The sequence below is a fragment of the Megalobrama amblycephala genome, linkage group LG12, assembly GCF_018812025.1.
Source record: "Megalobrama amblycephala isolate DHTTF-2021 linkage group LG12, ASM1881202v1, whole genome shotgun sequence".
NCBI classification, from domain to species: Eukaryota; Metazoa; Chordata; class Actinopteri; order Cypriniformes; family Xenocyprididae; genus Megalobrama; species Megalobrama amblycephala.
Window position 1 is genome coordinate 40,620,782 of NC_063055.1, and position 18,744 is coordinate 40,639,525.

At 39.5% G+C, this 18,744-nt stretch overlaps 1 protein-coding gene across 3 annotated transcripts in view; it reads left to right on the forward strand.

Annotated features, from left to right (window-relative positions):
• The window catches only part of prickle2a (prickle homolog 2a), a 57,024-nt gene extending 38,488 nt beyond the window's left edge, over window positions 1-18,536 (forward strand). For 2 of the 3 annotated variants that reach the window (XM_048211219.1, XM_048211220.1), the window contains exons 3-8: window positions 466-579; window positions 2,360-2,497; window positions 2,855-3,058; window positions 3,246-3,432; window positions 14,727-15,662; window positions 15,823-18,536. In XM_048211219.1, the coding sequence (XP_048067176.1) occupies window positions 466-579; window positions 2,360-2,497; window positions 2,855-3,058; window positions 3,246-3,432; window positions 14,727-15,662; window positions 15,823-16,727 (2,484 nt within the window). In that variant the 3' untranslated portion in view covers window positions 16,728-18,536. The remainder of the gene's footprint in view (window positions 1-465; window positions 580-2,359; window positions 2,498-2,854; window positions 3,059-3,245; window positions 3,433-14,726; window positions 15,663-15,822) is intronic. The other variant, XM_048211222.1, reaches the window with a different exon arrangement.
• The last annotated feature ends 208 nt before the right edge of the window (window positions 18,537-18,744 follow it).

The window sequence follows — 18,744 nt, forward strand, 5'->3', positions numbered from 1 at the left end:
TGCTTATGCTTATGTATAATATAGTTAAACAGACCAATATTCAGTAAAGTGAAGTGGGACCATACATTCTACAATAAACTTAGTATAATATAGTTTAAGCAAATATTTATAATTAAGCAAATATTTATAATATTTTGAAAAAAAAAAAAAAGTAATTTATTCAAATGTATTCTGTGCATTTTGAATCTGCTTTTGTTTAGCATTTCTACAAAACACATATTAACCCTTTTTTTGTAATGTCAAGTTGTTTTATGCCAGAAATGAAAACATACACATTGATCAAGTCCCCTTTATTTTACACAGAGCTTTCAAGTGGTTTATGCAACAGTCATTAGAACAATTACGAGTACAGTATTTGCACAATATGTTGTCTGTTGTCTGTTTTGTGACAAAACATGCTCCTAGTTGTTTATATGAATTGTGTGATCCATTTGCCTCTATCTGTTTCTGTTTGCATGAACACAGGTTCATCAATACTACAGCTTTTTCCCAGAAGATAAGGTCCCTTATGTGAACAGTATTGGTGAAAAGCATCGAATCAAACAACTCCTTCAACAACTGCCACCGCATGACAACGAGGTTTGTTAGTAAAGTCATAACTCAAAACTGTTTAATACAAAAATGGATAACAGCACAATAGTTCAGTCCTAAACACACAGTTTCATTCTTTGATTTCATCTCGAGTTCAGCTCGTCTTTACTCATCTCAACACTACACTTACAGAAGTATTTATTGAAGTGTGCAATTATTTCAGACCCTGGGAACAGAATGTGGAATATATTTATTTATTTATTTATTGAGAAATAAAATTTAAATAACAAATAGAATTAACTAATATACTATTTGTTCCACTTTCCCACAAACATGGCAAACAATGCAGCTTTGAAGTTTACGTTCTTTGTTAAAAGTCAGAGGTCCATTACTGAGGCGTAGATCCTCTGTTCGATAAATGTCGGTTTACTATACAGATTTGCTGGTCGGAAATCACCAATCTCCACTGGTAGTGAATGCAACATTTACATGAGTATGACTGTGAATGAAAATAACACAAAGTCTAGAGTGACTCTCAATTTGTGTCTTGCATTACAATTGTGTACATACTGTAGTATTTGTGGTTCAGGAGAATTTTTGTCGTAGTACTAAGATTTGAACATAAGAACAAACTGGAGTAAAAAATTAACACAGTGTGTTACTTTGGTCAGAAATGAATTTAAATCAGATCCCAAGCTCTTTGATAAAACAGTTGCCTTCTAACATGCAGTGTCAGTTTGCACTGTATTGTCAATTTATGAAGTAAAAACATCCATATTTATGGATCCTGAAGTCTGAATCATGTTTTTGTTGCAGAATCTTTACCTTTGTGTCTGGTTTTTCAACTGTCTTGTCCAATAATTGCAAACTACACAGGGCACTACATAGTTAAACATAAGTTATATTCAATTTCTGGCCTTTAGGGAAACTGTATATATAAAATTCCCCATTTGCAGTTTTAAATGCAGTTACAACCAGTTAAAGATTTAGCCAATCCTAGTATGTGCAAGAAAATCTGTATAAAATTATGCTATTTCATAAAACAAAAAGCCACTTGATGCTGTATGTTACTGTGATTTTAATTAACCGTAGTGTTCTGGCAGATCACGTCAATCAAGCTCACACCAGCTGACTCTCAGCTGATCCACGTCTACCTATAGGAATACGACGTCTATCACAGCATCCCTATATTGGTCCATTTAGTATTTTCAGCAGCTGTATCGTGTTGTATAGGAGCTAATTACTCTCCTCCATCCCCAGCTCCTCCTGTCGTCCAGTCAGGACTTGGCCTTCTGATATTCCTCTTCGAATCAGACTCTCATTGATCTTGATTTATGTTGTTGCGTTAAATTATTGTCATTAAGAACATTAATGATATCTGCGATATATATTTATGTTATCGCTGCACTCCCTGCTCTTATCCATGCTAGACTAGTTTTTGTCCAGAAAACCATACTACCAATCCAAACTGTATGCTAACTGTCAATCATCTTTGACGAAAGTGTTCCTGACAGAACCACAGGTTGGCTGGCGGTGTTCTTAGGCAAAGTGGAGTAAATATCATAAAAATAATATACATAAAAATTATAAAAGGCATTTTTATTAATAGCAATAATCTGTATAAATAATTCCTGTGCAAAGAAATGTAGTTTATTCATAACTTCATTCATAGCTGTTTATGACTGACAAGCAAAGTTGCAACTTGGTGCATTAGAATTGGATGTGCAGTCACAGATGCATGTTCATCTGCATTTTATAACGCCATTGAATGAGGCTTATCCGTTATGAATTGAGATGGCCCGTGATGATGCTTACTTACTGATGTCAGGTTCGGTACTGTACCTCACTGGATGAAGAAGAAAAGCGGGAATTGAAGATCTTCAGTAACCAGCGAAAGAGAGACAATCTAGGCAGAGGCACCGTCCGACCTCTACCCCTCACTATAACTGGAGCTATATGTGAACAGGTACATGTGAGAACTAAATTACAGCAAAACACAAATTATAAGCGATAGGAACAGAACATGAACCATTCATAACAATGCAGGCAGTGATGGTCTTTTAGTGGAGATATGCAAGCTTTTGTTTCTTACCCTCATTATCTTACAGATGTGCACATAATCTCATAAGTTAAACATTGACTGAGTGACCAATCATCTACTTTTCTGGACTAGTGAACTAGATTAACAAAAATGAGTAGTCATGCAGATGTAGTAAAATGATTCAGTGTATTTTTCAGTAATGACTGCACGTTACATTTCACGTTATAGGCTGCACAATAAGATGCAACAAGCAGCAAATGACAAAATTTCCCTCTCTCACAGTGCGGAGACCAGATCAATGGTGGCGATATTGCAGTGTTTGCCTCACGGGTTGGCCATGGCATGTGTTGGCACCCACACTGTTTCGTGTGCTGCATGTGTTCTGAGCTGTTGGTAGATCTCATCTACTTCCACCTGGATGGCAAGATCTACTGTGGCCGCCACCATGCTGAACGACTTAAGCCGCGTTGCTCAGCGTGTGATGAGGTAAGCCGACCATGTAGAATCCAAGCATCTGTCCACTAGCTAAAATCAACCTTTATCCTGTTTGCATTGCTAAACATTTCCTGTAGGTGACCTATGACAAGTACCCAAAAGCTCTGCTTTAAAATATAAAATCCCTCACATAAATTGTGAACATGTATGATTTTAATAAATCTCTCTCTTTTTGTAGATTATCTTTGCAGATGAGTGCACAGAAGCAGAGGGGCAGCATTGGCACATGAAGCATTTCTGCTGTTATGAGTGTGAGGCCCCACTAGGCGGTCAGCGGTACATCATGCGTGAGGGTCATCCTCACTGCTGCAACTGCTTTGAGTCACTTTATGCAGAATACTGTGACTCTTGTGGAGAGCACATAGGTAAGGGAGGACCTCCATGAATCTGCACTTTTTTCCTCATGCTTCAATCCACAGAATTACTGCAAGATCCAGCTATGGCTGCGTTTGCACAGCATGTCTTAATGCACAGATCTGATCTTTTGACCATATCCAATTTTTTGTCCCGCCTGTTTACATTTAAGCACAACTAATCTAGCTGAACGGAAATAGATCAGAAAATAATGGTAAAATCTATGGCTCATTAGATCTAGAATTTTTAAGCAAAATAAAGTAGTGCTGTGAGATCACATTTATTTGAATGAATTTGAATGAATTAACGAATGAGAGAGAGAGAGAGAGAGAGATTGTGAATGTGATTTACAGTACCTGTGTGCGTCTGTACATCGGCTCTATATGTAATAGTGAAGCTTCTGAGTTTGACTGCATAATTAGCAAAGTTATCACTTTGTTGCTGAGAAATATAATATAGTGAAGCTGTTTTATTTATAAAATTCACAGGGCAGTTTCTATGCTGCTGAATGTTTCTGTGTTCACAATTACTTACCTATACAGACCCGGCGCCAGACACAAATTCACAGACGGGCATTACATTTTTTTCAGGGGTGCACAAATGAAATCAATCTTGCTGCATAATAACATTAATTATGAATTAAATGGACCAAAAAAAGAGGACTGAAGCACTGAAGCAGTCTAAATACACGTCGCAGGGCTCGACATTAACGCTTGTCCGGGACAAGTGGATTTTTTAAAGGGGTGGTTCATTGTGTGAAGGGTTGATTGTGTTTTTGGGGCACAGTTTAACATGTCTTAATGCTTCGTTTTTTTGAAAATGCTGTATTTTTCATATATTTTACATTTATTCTACACCTCTGTATCCACTGTCATATGAACGGCTCGTTTGACTTCCTGCTTCTATGAAGCCACTCCCTCCAAAATATGCAATGTGCTCAGATTGGCTGGCAGGTTTGTAGTTGGCCCAGTGTATCGTGATTCGCTGAAGCGTCCGGAAACGCCACGCCCCTTACCATCCGTAGTTAGCGCTTCAGAGGAAATGTAAATAATGGCGTTTATATTGCTGTATCAAATTGAGCCGAATCAGACCTCAAGCAGAACCTCTGCAATCGCGGATTTTTATCGTTTATGGATGGTATTTCATTTAGTATTTGTGTCAAAGTGTTTAGATATGCTGTCACTGCTGTTTGATAGCTTTCAATATACAGTTTTATCCTGATTAAAGCTTTACTGTAGCTGAATACATGACTGAGTAGTCGCATTTTAATTTATAGCATGAACAGCTGTTTGTCTATGAACATAGAAGTTTGTTTGTGTTTGTAGAATTTAGCTAACTGGCTAGTGAAGCAAAAACGAGTTGCTCTTTGTACATGTCCTTGATGCAACCAAAATAGCAACAGGACTATAGGTTTAAAAGACATGTACAAACAATAAAACGTACTTACAGTTTGAAGCCAATAAACAGCAGCTTCTGCTTTTAAAGTGGGAACTGCTTCATCTTTCAGTAAAAGCCTTTGTGCAAATCCAGCATCGAAACTCGTGTAGATTCTGGAAGCTTCTTCAGCGCCGCATCCAGTGTAGAAAATATCACAGATTATAATGGGTTCTATTATCTTTTGACGCATCGTGTCGCTTGCGTCCGGTGTAAACAACTCTTCCGCTTCCGTTATGCTGCACCACATGGCCTCGCCCACTTTGCTGCGTTTTCCCGGGGGCGTGTTTTGCAGGGTTTATGATGTCACCAACCCGGGAAGAAGCTCGTTGTAGTCCAAACCGGCCGTTTTTGTAGGCAATAAACTGCCATAACTTTACAAGACAATATCTCTGTTTGCATTGAACTTCCAGTGCTGTAACTTTGCAGATACTGTTTATGCTCAAGCAGCAACATTACACACTAACTAAAGTTAAAAAAGTGAAATCGCATTGAACCACCCCTTTAAAGGAGCAAGTGAAAGAGAATTTTACTTGCCCGACCGGACAAGTAGCCTAGCCAGATTAAAACACCAATAACAAAAATAACAAGGGAATAATGATTCTGCATTCATTCAGTCTAAGTGGCGATCGATAGCGCATAACATAATATATATAATGTGTTGACGCTAACATGGTTGCGCAGTTGAGGCGCTCGTGCTGCCTCTCAAGGAGAAATCAAAACCAATGAGCACAGCAGACACAAAGAAACTCAGTTAACATACTGCCAGTATGTTCTTCTGGCCAAAAATTTAGGTAGGGCAGATTTTGGGTCTTAGCGCTAGTTTATGATAACCATTTTGTAAGCTTTATTCTAATCACTGAACACAGACACATATTTGGCAGAATTCTAATGTCCTTGCGTTATTCAGCCTGAGGGTGGCGCAATGATGATTGACAGACTTTAGAACACACGACAAACGCATAGAATGCCATCTTAGAATTAATATTTATTGCGTCTGAATGTTGTATTAGAATGTTACAAGTTGTGTAGGAATTCCAGTTTAGAAAACGGTCATGTCTATTCTCAGAAAAACAGAAAACACAACATAACTACTGAATATATGAAATCTATTCACATGAGCACGTTTAAACTAAAGGTTTTATACTCTCATTAATTTAATATGCTACTCCACATAGGAAGAACAGATATGCCAACTAGTTACTGACCTGATGCATATCCGAAGCGAACTGATATTGTCTTGGTCTGGAGCGAGGTTTACGTGAGGTTACTTCACATGGAAATAAAAGCAGCAGCCAGAAATCTGCCCCAATGGCGCTCTATGAGAACCCGCTGCAGTTCCATTTTTCACCACAGATTTACATAGGAAATTTGTGGGGCACTGTAGAGCTGGGGAAGGCTGTGAGACCGGCTGACCTGCTTAGTATCATGATTCGTGCCTGCCGAATGCGCTACATTTTAATATATCCTGCTCATTTTAGGTCTTAAAATAGTCTATAAAATATGAAAAATATTTGTTGCAGAATGCTGAACACATTTATAATTTATTATTAATTCAGTATGGGTCTATGTTTGGATGAATATTTATGAGCTGCGGCTACCTACTGCGGTAAAAATTCAAAATGTGTAATATTTATATATATATATATAACATATCGTACAGTTAAGCAACATCACATGACCAAGAGTGCCTTAATATTAATTACATTAATATTAAGTCACATTTTAGACGCAATATTGACTGTTTTGTTCTATTTTAGCAGGGAAAATAGTTCAAACAAAGATCACAGCAGAACATTTGTGTGTCAGTCTCACAGCAACACTCGGTCTTTGAATAAAGAAAAGCTGTATATCCATAATCACTTTCACATGAGACAGCTCGGCATAAAAAAATGACAGCTAACGTTAAGCGGCAGCGCTATCACACAACCAAACATTTCCGCGCTCACTATCGTCAAACCAATCAAATCGGTTTAAATTTTTTTTGTTTTTTTTAAATGATAACTTTTGATAACACTAGCCTATTGATAAAAAAATGTTGTGCAAACAAGCAAGGACTGGTGGTTGGTGGGACGTGGAGTTGGCTCGTCCAGTGCGGGCACTAGTGACTCACAGGGCGGGCCGAAAAAACAGATCTCTTGTGGATTTTTGTGTTTACACATACAATAAATTCCAATCTGTGTCAGATGTGAGTAAAAAGTCTAATTTTTGTGCCAGTGTAAACATAGCCAAAGGATCAATGGTTAATTATTATTATTATTATTATTATTATTAATGTCATTGTTAGATGACACAACTTGCAATGTCAAATATTTGTGATGTTGTGTAGTGATGCAAGTGTTCATATTGTGTTTTTTCTGCATTTCAAATGCTAACCTAGTAATTACATGGACGAGTATATCTTTATTCTTTATTATTTATCTTTCTTTATTTATTTATTACTTTATTTATTTATTCTTTTCTTTATTATTTATCTTTAATCTTTATTGTTGTTGGGCAAAGCCAATGACATAAAATTAACATCTTACCTGAAGAGCTCTTGAAATTTAAAAAGGACTCAACCCTCTTTTTAGTTGTGATATATTGTCTATGATATATTGTAGACTACATTACAGTAATAGTCATATATTGTAAAACAAATGTAAAATAAATGAAAATTAATATTTTGAAATTATGTTTTACTTTACGCTACATTAGGGAAATTACAATACTTATGTCCTAATTTCTACACTTGCAAGTGAGAGTGGAATCGATAATTATGAGACATCAACACATCATCTACACTGTATTGCCAAAAGTATTGGGAAACCCCTCCAAATCATTGAATTCAGGTGTTCCAATCACTTCCATGGCCACAGGTGTATAAAATCAAACACTAGGCATGCAGACTGCTTCTACAAACATTTGTGAAAGACTGTGTTGCTCTCAGGAGTTCAGTGAATTCAAGTGTGGTACTGTGATAGGTTGCCACCTGTCCATTCGTGAAATTTCCTCACTACTAAATATTCCACGGTCAACTGTTAGTGGTATAATAACAAAGTGGAAGCAATTGGGAACAACAGCATCTCAGGCAAAGTGGTAGGACACGTAAAATCACGGAGCGGGGTCAGCGCATGCTGAGGCACACAGAAGTCGGCAACTTTCTGCAGAGTCAATAGCTACAGACCTCCAAACTTCATGTGGCCTTCAGATTAGCTCAAGAACAGTGTGTAGAGAGCTTCATGGATTGAGTTTCCATGGCCAAGCAGCTGCATCCAAGCCTTACATCACCAAGTGCAATGCAAAGCGTCGGATGCAGTTTTGTAAAGCACGCCGTCACTGGACTCTAGAGCAGTGGAGACATGTTCTCTGGAGTGACCAATCACGCTTCTCTGTCTGGCAATCCGATGGACGAGTCTGGGTTTGGCAGTGGCCAGGAGAACGGTACTTGCTTGACTGCATTGTGCCAAGTGTAAAGTTTGGTGGAGGGGGATTATGGTGTGGGGTTGTTTTTCAGGGGTTGGGCTTGAACCCTTAGTTCCAGTGAAAGGAACTCTTAATGATTCAGCATACCAAGACATTTTGGACAATTTCATGCTCCCAACTTTGTGGGAACCATTTGGGGATGGCCCCTTCCTGTTCCAACATGACTGCGCACCAGTGCACAAAGCAAGGACATAGATGAGTGAGTTTGGTGTGGAGGAACTTGACTGACTGCAGAGAGCGGAGACTGCGAGAGAGCGGAGACTGTGAGCCAGGCCTTCGTGTCCAACATCAGTGCCTGACCTCACAAATGCGCTTCTAGAAGAATGGTCAGAAATTCCCATAAACACACTCCTAAACCTTGTAGAAAGCCATCCCAGAAGAGTTTAAGCTGTAGTAGCTGCAAAGTGTGGGCCAACTCCATATTAAACCCTACGGATTAAGAATGGGATGTCATTAAAGTTCATGTGCACATAAAGGCAGGCATCCCAAAACCTTTGGCAATATAGTGTATGTACTGTACGTTAGGGTTAGGGTTACATCAGAACATCAAATCTGTGTTGGCACAATGTTAAATCACAAATTTTTCTCTTAAAATTTAAATTAACAGATGCTAACATTTGTCTTTTTACATGCAACAAAAAACTCTGTTAACATCTCATATATAGTGACATAAGTGTTTCATGTGACTCTTGTCACCAATTCTTATGTATTTTAGTTGTTTTTTGTCGATCATTGTCCTTATATACCTGTGGATGTCTGTAAAGCGGTTGCGATTGTGTTCCATATTTGGATTATTGTCATCGTCCTCTCCTGTTTGGATTATATTTGTGTGTGTTTTGTGTTTCACCACAAGCTCTGGTGGTCCTGGAGCATAAAGCACCGCTGTATCAGATCCCATCCACCAAAGCCATCTTGAGGTAAGGGGGGCATCTAAAGTGGTGGATTCACAGAGTATGGCAGTATGTGTGGCTATGAAAACAAGCCCGGTGGTCTCAGCGCTCCCAAGCCTGGTAGTCTCAAGCTCCGTGGTTTGAGAACTTCCAAGTCTGGTGGTCCCGGAGGTCCTTCCACTGTCATCTGTGCTGCCTGTGATGGCTACCACCATCTTGTGTGTTTGGCCCTCACACATGTCTCTCAAATCTATGTGTAACGAGGTCAGTAGATGTGGGAAGAAGGAGGCGGGAACCGGCGAACGTTCAACAAAAGTTTAATTCAAAATAAGCAAAGAACAAAACGAAAGTAATGCCGGCAGACCCTCGCGGACGTCTGCAGGCCACACAAACATAATAACACATAAAATAAAGTCCAGGCCTGGTCCTCTCTCGTCCTCCACGGTCGTCGCTCCTCCTTTCATGCTCGCGCCGTTCCCTCATGGCTCTCGCCCGCCCTGGTCGCCACACTATGCTTGGCCTGTCACAGCCATGGAAGCTATCTTAGAACTCTCTGTCTGCTCTGACACTGCCAAAGAGGTCATCCCTGAACTCTGTGTCCCCTGTCGGCTCTGTTACTGCCATGGAGGCCATCTTTGAAATCTCTGTCATCCCTATCACAGCCAAGGAGGTTGCCTCAGAACTTTCTGTGCCCCCTGTCACGGTCACGGAGGCCATCCCTGAGCTCTCTTTGTTCACAGTCATGGCCATGGAGGCCAGCAGTTAACTCTCTGTACCCCCTGTTTTCTCTGTTGCCACAACAGAGGATGGTCACACCATGGTCTGCCGGCCACACCATGGTCTCCAACTCTGACAACTTTCCAGAGGTCTTCACCATGGTCATCAGTTTCAGTGAAGTTGTTTCTCTTTCTGCTGGCTTCACTATGGGCCTTTACAATGGCTGTGCCACTGAGGTGGTCTTCAGGTCCACCCTGGTGGTCGTCTGTTCCATCGAGAAGGGTCTGTCTGTGTCCCACAGTACTACAAACCATGCCCCTGCAAGTTACGCCTACTTCTACAAGTTATGCCTTCCGCAAAGAACAAGTGTGAATGTTATTGACTATAACAATTTTTTGAAGTAAATGATTTTATGTTTTATGTATGAAATGTTTGCAAGGCTTACTTGTATTGCTTTCAAATCTTATGAAGAATGAAATAACAGCTATTAGTAAAACAAAATAAAATAAATGATACAATCGAATTAATACAGACTCATGGTAATTATAGATAAAATTATAGCCAACCCTAAGCCTTACCATAACCCTACCCCTTTTCCAAAAAAATTAAGTTTCATAATTAAAATATTTAAAAAAAACAAAAAAACAGGATGACTTACAACATCTGGTGATCTATGTAATATGACCTGTATGCCTTATCATTAGGTGGCAATAGTGAAGCTTAAAAAGCAAGGAAAGTAAAGTAGAAGAAGAGCGGTACTAGTGACAACATCACCGATTCCAGAGGGTGTGGCTCTGATGACATCCTGAATGGCTGTTTCATTATAGAGTGCCTAACTTGTAATAAGGGCGTCATTTGTAGGGGCGTGGCTTATAGTACTGCGGGATGCAATCAGACACACTTGGTTCCATCTTCTCTGCCGTGGTGGCCTCCTGCTTTGCCTGCTCCGCTATGGGGGTCTTCTGCTCCATCTGCTCCACCCTGGTGGTTCCTGGCTCCGTCTGCTCTGCTGTGGTCTTCTCCCGCTCTGTCAGAGCCAACAGTTTTTCCAGATTCACCCTGGTCCTCTGATCCTCTGGCTCTGCTGTGGCCTTTCCGATTCTCTGGCTCCATTATGTTCGGCGGCCTCCGTGGATCTCCATCCATCGGACATGGTCTTCTCGGCCAGCCCAGTCTTGGTCTTCTCATCCGCCAACTCAACCATGGTGGTCTCTGGTTCCCCAAAAAACTGACTCTTTCATGGCATAGACCCACCAACCCTCCCACTAGAAAGCTCCACTGCAACCTCCCTCCTGAAATCTATTCTTGTTGTTTCATGTTTAAAGTTGTGTTCCATGTTACATTATTGTCATTTTACTCTCCTGTTAAACCTCGGGTATGCATTATCTTTAATAATTCAGTGGTCCAGATTCAACTATTTCAAGTTTTTGTCTTTAAAACTGTCTTGTGTGTAGAAATACTTTCTCAACCATCTCAAGACTCTGTTGCTAATTCCATAGTGTCATTTTAGAACAATTAACAGAGTAGAGGAATTAATATCCAGTTAGAGGAGAGATGAGTTAGTTTAACTACTTCAAAAATAATGATTTTACCACCCCACAGAGAAATGTCATGTATCTCTTCAGCAGTGACAATGTTTCAGGGCAACAAGTTTCTGCATACTACCACTCCGATACCACAATTAGATACTTCAACAATGAATTCAAGATGTTTGAGAATAGGAGCAGTCGTAAAGCTGGTCTCGAAAGACTGAAAGGCCTGGTGTTCTGCATCATTTCATGGTAGCTTGGATGGGTTCCCCCTGAGTAAAGACATTAGTGGAGCTGCAATTATAATGTAGTTTTAAATTAATCTTCTGTAGAAGTTGGTGAAACACAGGAATCATTTAAGTTCCGTTTGATGTTACACATGCAGTGCACGGTCTCACTTGCCGGTATTTTCCTTACAAATGCTCTACTAAGGCATCATTTATGTCTTTTGGAATGCAGTGGACTTATATATTTAAAATATGAGACTCAGAAGGCTGCTTTCAATTTCAAATGCTGACGTGCGCTTTTGTGAAGAGTGCTCACATATGCGGCTGTGCGCGACTATGCGTAAGTGGTTTAACGCACTTGCATCTCAAAATGGTTATATTATAACGCAAAATTAATGTAAACACAGCCAGTTATGTCTTAAAAGCACTATTTGTTTATTGCTTGTAATGTTTCTTTGCTCCTCTTTGTTATTTGCTACTTGCTTTGATTTGAAGTTATATAAGTTTTAAATTCTTAAATGTTCTTAATTGTTTTAATTTAATAATTTTTTTAATTTGTAATTATTTTAAAAAGTAGGCTACTTGTAATTACTTATGTAAGGATATGTAAATGTAAGGATATGTGAATGTAAGGATTTTAAGATTTTGAAGTCGGAAAATGAATGAATGAATTAATTAATTAATAAGAAAAAAGTAGATCAAGAATCGTTTTTGAATCGAATCATGACTCCCAGAATCGGAATCGGATCGAATTGTGAGGTGACTAAAGATTCCCTCCCAGGTGACATCCATCTCTATGCCCCGGTGACTTATATTGTAGCTGAGGAAGGTTGTATGTCTGGAATGGAACTCACATTTTTCTGCCTTAACATCGAGTTGGTGTTGCTGGAGTCATGAGAGGACAGTCTTTACATGTTGAATATGTTGAGCTATGTCTTGAGAGTATATGAAGATGTCATCAGTGCAGGCTATTACATACTGGTTGAGCAGATTACAGAAGATTTTGTTAATGATTGGAAAACTGCAGATGCATTTGCCAGGCCATACAGCATCACCTGGTATTCATAGAGCCCAGTGATTAAAGGTGTTTTCCACTCATGCCCTTCTCCGATTCTGATGAGATTATAAGCACTTCTGAGATCAAGCTTAGTATAGATGTGTGGTTCACAGAGTTGTTCAAGGTCTGAGGGAACAATTAGTAGAGGATATCTATACTTGACAGTTACTGTATTTATTCCTTGATAATCAATGAATGGTCAGAGCCCTCCATCGAAAAAGAAGTCTGCTGCTGTTGGAGAGGCAGAGTGATGAATGAACCCAGATGCTATATCCTCCTCAATGTAGGTCTCCATGGCCAAGGCTTCTGGTTTTGACAGTGGGTATACTTAAGGTAACAGTTCAATAGCACAGTCCCACGAATGATGAGGAGGGAGTTGAGTGGCTTGGGCTTTGCTGAAAACCTCGGCAAATTCCTCATACTCTGCTGGAATATTAGCTTCAACTTGGGTATCTGGGCTTTCAATGCTCGTAGTTAAACATGGCAGAGAAACAGTGACATGAAGACAATTTGATTGACAGTAACTTGATCATTGTGTGAGGCTATTATTAATTTTTTTAATTGTGCTCCTAAAGTTCTTTATGTGCACCAACATTTTTCAAAATAGGAGCCCTGTGGGGTAATATATTAGTTACCAGAATTTTTCTGTGATTTTATTCCTGCATGTCAGTTTTTTTTTTCAAGTTTGTGTCTGAAGTAGACAATGGTCAAGGCACCAGAAAATTATGATATGCATTTCACACCTTATTCAGGGGGTAAAACACTTTGTTAAACGCACTTTATTTCATTGCTTTTAATTTTTATTTTAAACAAGGATATGACCTTGAGCTTAATATGGTTTCAAAAATAAGTTTAATTTTATCTTGTACTTTAATGCATGGGATATTTTCCTCTTTAAAATACAAATATTGTGTTATTAAAATAAAAGGAGTACCTAAGCATTCAATGGTGTGATTGGAGTAGAGTAGGGGGAAGTTCATTATGTTATGTCTTAAGTGATTCTTCTTGGTCCACTGATAAATTACAGCATGGCTACTCAGCAGGTGGCCCTTTAGCATTTATTTTTTTGACCACATCATACTAAAAATGAATATAATATTATTTATTATAATTTGTGCCCAAAAATTAGTGTGATGAGAGAAGTGATGCGGAAGCACTTAGGATTGTCACTTCTTAAGCAAGTTTCACTCCTGATACTTTTTAATTTAAGTAACTATGCAACTGCATCTCAACTAACTCTCAATAGAGTATTAGTAGACTGTTTACTTAATATTTGCTAACACTTTATTTTGATGCTCCCCAACAGACATTCTACTGACTATAAGTAACTTTGCAACAGTGTGAACTTATTCTACTAACCTGAATCTTAAAGGGTTAGTTCTCCCAAAAAATGAAAATAATGTCATTAATTACTCTCCCTCATGTCGTTCCACAGCCGTAAGACCTTCGTTCATCTTCAGAAGACAAATTAAGAGATTTTTGATGAAATCCGAAAGGGTTTTTTTTTTATCCCCCATAGAAAGAAACGTAATTACGACATTCAAGGTCCAAAAAAATTGGAAAAACATCATTAAAATATTCAACGTGACTACACTGGTTCAACCTTAATGTCAGAAGTGACGAGAATACTTTTTGCGTGCAAAAACAAAACAAAAATAACGTCTTTATTCAACAATTTAGTTTTGTCCCCTGTGAGTCTCCTACTCTGTTTACCTTGTTTAGACAGTCCAGCGCTTCCAAGTTTTACATCAGAACGCCTACTCATAATTGACCAGCTCCTGCATCACACGCATGCGTCGTGCTGATCACGTGAACAGTGTCGGAAAATACTGAGTCAGAACACAGAAGCCTGCATTGTTTCAGTGATTCATCCCAATACTAAACTCCATTTTCTTCACACTACATTTGAAGTTGTCATTAGCAAATAAAAAAAGGAAAAAAAGAAGAAAAGAAAGTTTACTGTCTTTTGTCTGTAATGTGTTTTAGGTATAGACCAAGGTCAGATGGCATATGAAGGTCAACACTGGCATGCCACTGAAGAGTGTTTCAGCTGTGCCCGCTGCAATCAGTCTTTGCTGGGTCGTCCCTTCTTGCCGAAACAAGGTTTGATCTACTGTTCCCGTCTCTGCAGCCAAGGGGATGAGCCTGACCTGTCAGACTCCTCAGACTCTGCATTCCAGAGTGCCCGTTCCCGACAGTCACGCCACAGTGCTCAGATTGGAAAGGATGGGACAAAAGGGAAGGGTGAAGGTGGACGACAAACATCATCTGGCCCTACACAGTTAGCTGGTGATGTAGAGCCTCTAGCTGTTCAGATGGATTTGCTGAGCATCTCAAGCCCAGCTCCGAGCCGCACGCCCCATCGCACACCAACGAGAACCCCAAGTAGAACCCAAAGTCGGTCTCCAAGTCTGAACCGTGAGCAGCCAGTTTGGGTAAACAGGGATGAGCCTTACTCTTATGAGTCTCAACAAAGAGATTCCTCCACATCTCCAAATCCCCATCAGCTACGAAGCCAATGTAGCATTCGTGCCGCTTACCCTCCTTCTCCCAATCAGCCACCCAAGATAGTGAGCAGTCCAGAGTCTTGGTCCAAAGAACCATCTGGGGGTAATTCCAAAAAGCCTCCGGTCATGGCTGCTCTGAGGGGGCACTCTTTCAATGAAAACTGGATGCACCATGGCCAGGAACCTGAATTTCATGCTCCTAAGCTCAAAACACAAATGAGCTTCAATGAGGTGTCAAGCCGTAATTCTGGATTTTTGGACAAGCGCAGTATCAGTGTGCAAGGTTTCCCCCGAGAGATGCGTCCCCCGTTGCTGAGGAGCAGGCACCAGTTTGGGCCAAGCTTTGGGGAACTTACGCCACTAGAACAAACTCCAAGAGGTTCTGCTGACTCGCTGGCCCTTTCATACACTACAGGTAAACATAAATTTAGTTTGACAAATACAAATACCATGATACTGCATATCACTACCTGACAGGGATATGTTGAAAACAAGATATTAACTGGTGCATTCAAACTGTCACACATTTCATACGGTGTACCTATTTCTGATCTCTGCCCTTTGTTTGTCTTCAGCAGGAAACTCTTTAGATGGGACCAACAGACGTCAGGAGCACTTCTCTCGATTTTCGATGCCTGACCTGAGTAAAGACTCTGGGGTAAATGTGTCTGATAAAGGCACCATGGGTACTTTAAACTCATCGATGCAGTTCCGCAGCACTGAATCCCTGAGCTCTGTCCCAAGACCCCTTGCTGATATTGGCATGCCTGTCCGAGTAAGGTACCCTCCTCCACTATACTGGGATTCACCCAGAGGGCTAAGTTTTGAGGATCCAGTCAAAGGTCGCATTGGTCTTGCAGGAAGTATGTCCTGTATGCAAGAAGGCAATGCCCAAGCAATGACACCACGGCCAAGACGTCCTCAAACTCAAGAATCTCCCAGACAGCAGCGTCAGCGCCAACGTCACCACCACAAAAGCCACAAAGGTCACAAATATCACTATCGCTCTCGCCGCTCTCGGTCAGACAATGCCCTGCATTTAGCTACAGAAAATCAGAGTTTCCCTGGGGACCCCATTCATAGATTTCACAATGACTTTGAGCGACCATCCTCATCAAGAATGTCACACAATCTCTTTGGAGCAAATTATGGGTATCGACAACAGTTCTTTAGGCCTTGCCCTCGAACCACATCGGACCTCACCTTGCAGGATCCTGGAGGTCCACAAATTAGACAGTATATGGGTAGGTATGGAGAAACAGTTGAGGATGAAGATCAGTTTTGCTCAACCTGTTCCTCTTCTTCAGAGGTGTCTGATGATGATGGTTACCTTATGGGTGATGTCATTCCACGGCCAGTGCAGCTTAGATACTTTGACAATGAGGAATTGCGACATCGTTATAGTCCTACATTGACGGGTGGTCACACCCAGCTACATACACGCAAAAGGCGAAAGAGCAAGAACTGCATCATATCATAAGCAAATGGTAATGTGAGTATCTGAGTGTATGTTTGTGAGAGTGGGTGAAGTGAGTATGTGAGAAGTGAGTAGACCCCTGTACATCATTATTTAAATGGCAATGATTCAAAATTCTATCACCTCGCAGTAATTGTGTTACTTGTTAAGTTGAACATAAGGGTATTTCCTCTTGTGTTATATTAACCCTTTAGATGTACTATTTCTCCACAGTAGGAACTCAATGAAAGTAAACCTTTCATTACCGAGATTAAAGAGTTTTTTTTTTGTTTTTTGTTTTTTTTGATCTACCTTTATCTTTTAAATAGCCCAAAGGGGTTCCATTGGATTCAGGTCAGGTGACACACTTCGCTAAGTCATAGTTTTAACTTTTCATCTTTAGAATCTCTTGCATGATTTTGGCAACAGTGGATTGTTATCATGTCGAAATATCCTTCTTCTGCTCAAATTCTTCCAATCCTGCTGTTTTGCTCCGAAGAGTAAGCTAGGATTTGTTTTTTTCTTGGATACCATCCATATAGGTTGATACCATACAATGTCCTTTCCACTGTCTGAGCTGCCACAGAAACTCTGATTTCCATTTATAACCCGATTTCCATGTCTAAAGGACTTGTCCCCCTTTTTTTTTTAAAGTAATTTTAAGATAGGGGTGTCCAATCCTGCTCCTGGAGGGCCACCATCATGCAAATTTTGCACCTGCATGGAAGTTTCTAGTGTTCCTGAAGACGTTGGATTGTGTGATTCAGGTGTGTTTATTTAGGGCTGGAGCTAAACTCTGCTGCAAGGTGGCCTTCTGGGAACAGAATTGGACATCCCTGTTTTAGAATGATTAGTGGTACTATTTCTCTTTTTTTAACCTCCTTCTTAATGCTGCAATTGTGTTTTCACTCATTTTTAGTTGGTCACAATCTTCCTGTATCCTTTTCAATCTTTGTGTAGTCTCACAATCAGGTTTTTCGATTTTCTGGCAATTCTTCTCCATGTAGAGCAAATCAGACATGCAGAAAGATACAAGTCTAAAGTTGAGAAAGGTTTGGGGTTCACAGGTCATTTTATAACTATGTTAATGCAATTAGGTTAATTGGAAATATCAGGTGTACTCGGTTTTGTTTTAATGATCGCAGATTTGCACACACACACACACACACACACACACACACACACACACACACACAGTGTATATGTATAATCAATACCCTTTTGTCAATTTAGAAATAATGCAGTTATCAAGAGGTGATACAATTTTTTTTTTTTCATTTGACAGTTAAGTGATATTACACAGGGTGTACTCACTTCTGTGGTGTATTGTATGTTTTTCTTAAATATCCAACTATGGGATGAAATCCAATTCAGGCATGTTTCAGTCATTACATAAGTGATACTGTAGGTCATGTGTTCTGATCTGAAATCATGTGTTTACTGTGACTGGAGATTGCACAACGATCAAAAGTATTACCTTCTATTTATTTGAATAGTACATTGAATCTTATCTATTGTTAAGAATATGAATTTTGTTTTGTAGAAACCTGTGCAATAAGAAATCTGCTATATAACTTTATTTAAGGAGAAGGAAAGAAGTGAAGACTCATTGTGCACTTAACCTTCAGAATTAGGATATGGATTTTTAATTTCAATTTGCATTACTCAAAAAAAATGGGATTATCGCTTGCCATATTCCATAAACTCAGTGCATCAAAAAATCTAATTACAACCATTTTCTTATCTGTTTTTAGATTTTCTCGGTTGTGAGTATAATTCTAGTCAAGGCTACACTCCCCCTTTCTTTTTTCCTTAATTTTTGGTATAATTTAGTGGCAATACAGTTTACTATAATTCCCACGCTGCTTACTGTTAATTGTTCTAAATACAGTCGTTTCCTAATATGCGCTCTTCATGGTTTTCAACTGGTTTTATTTATGTAATTTTAAATTTAAGCTTTATAAAATGTTTATCATTTTGTTGGGCAATGTTGGTTATGGTTTTAAATGCAATATTCTGTCTTTTCCAAAGTCATTTACAA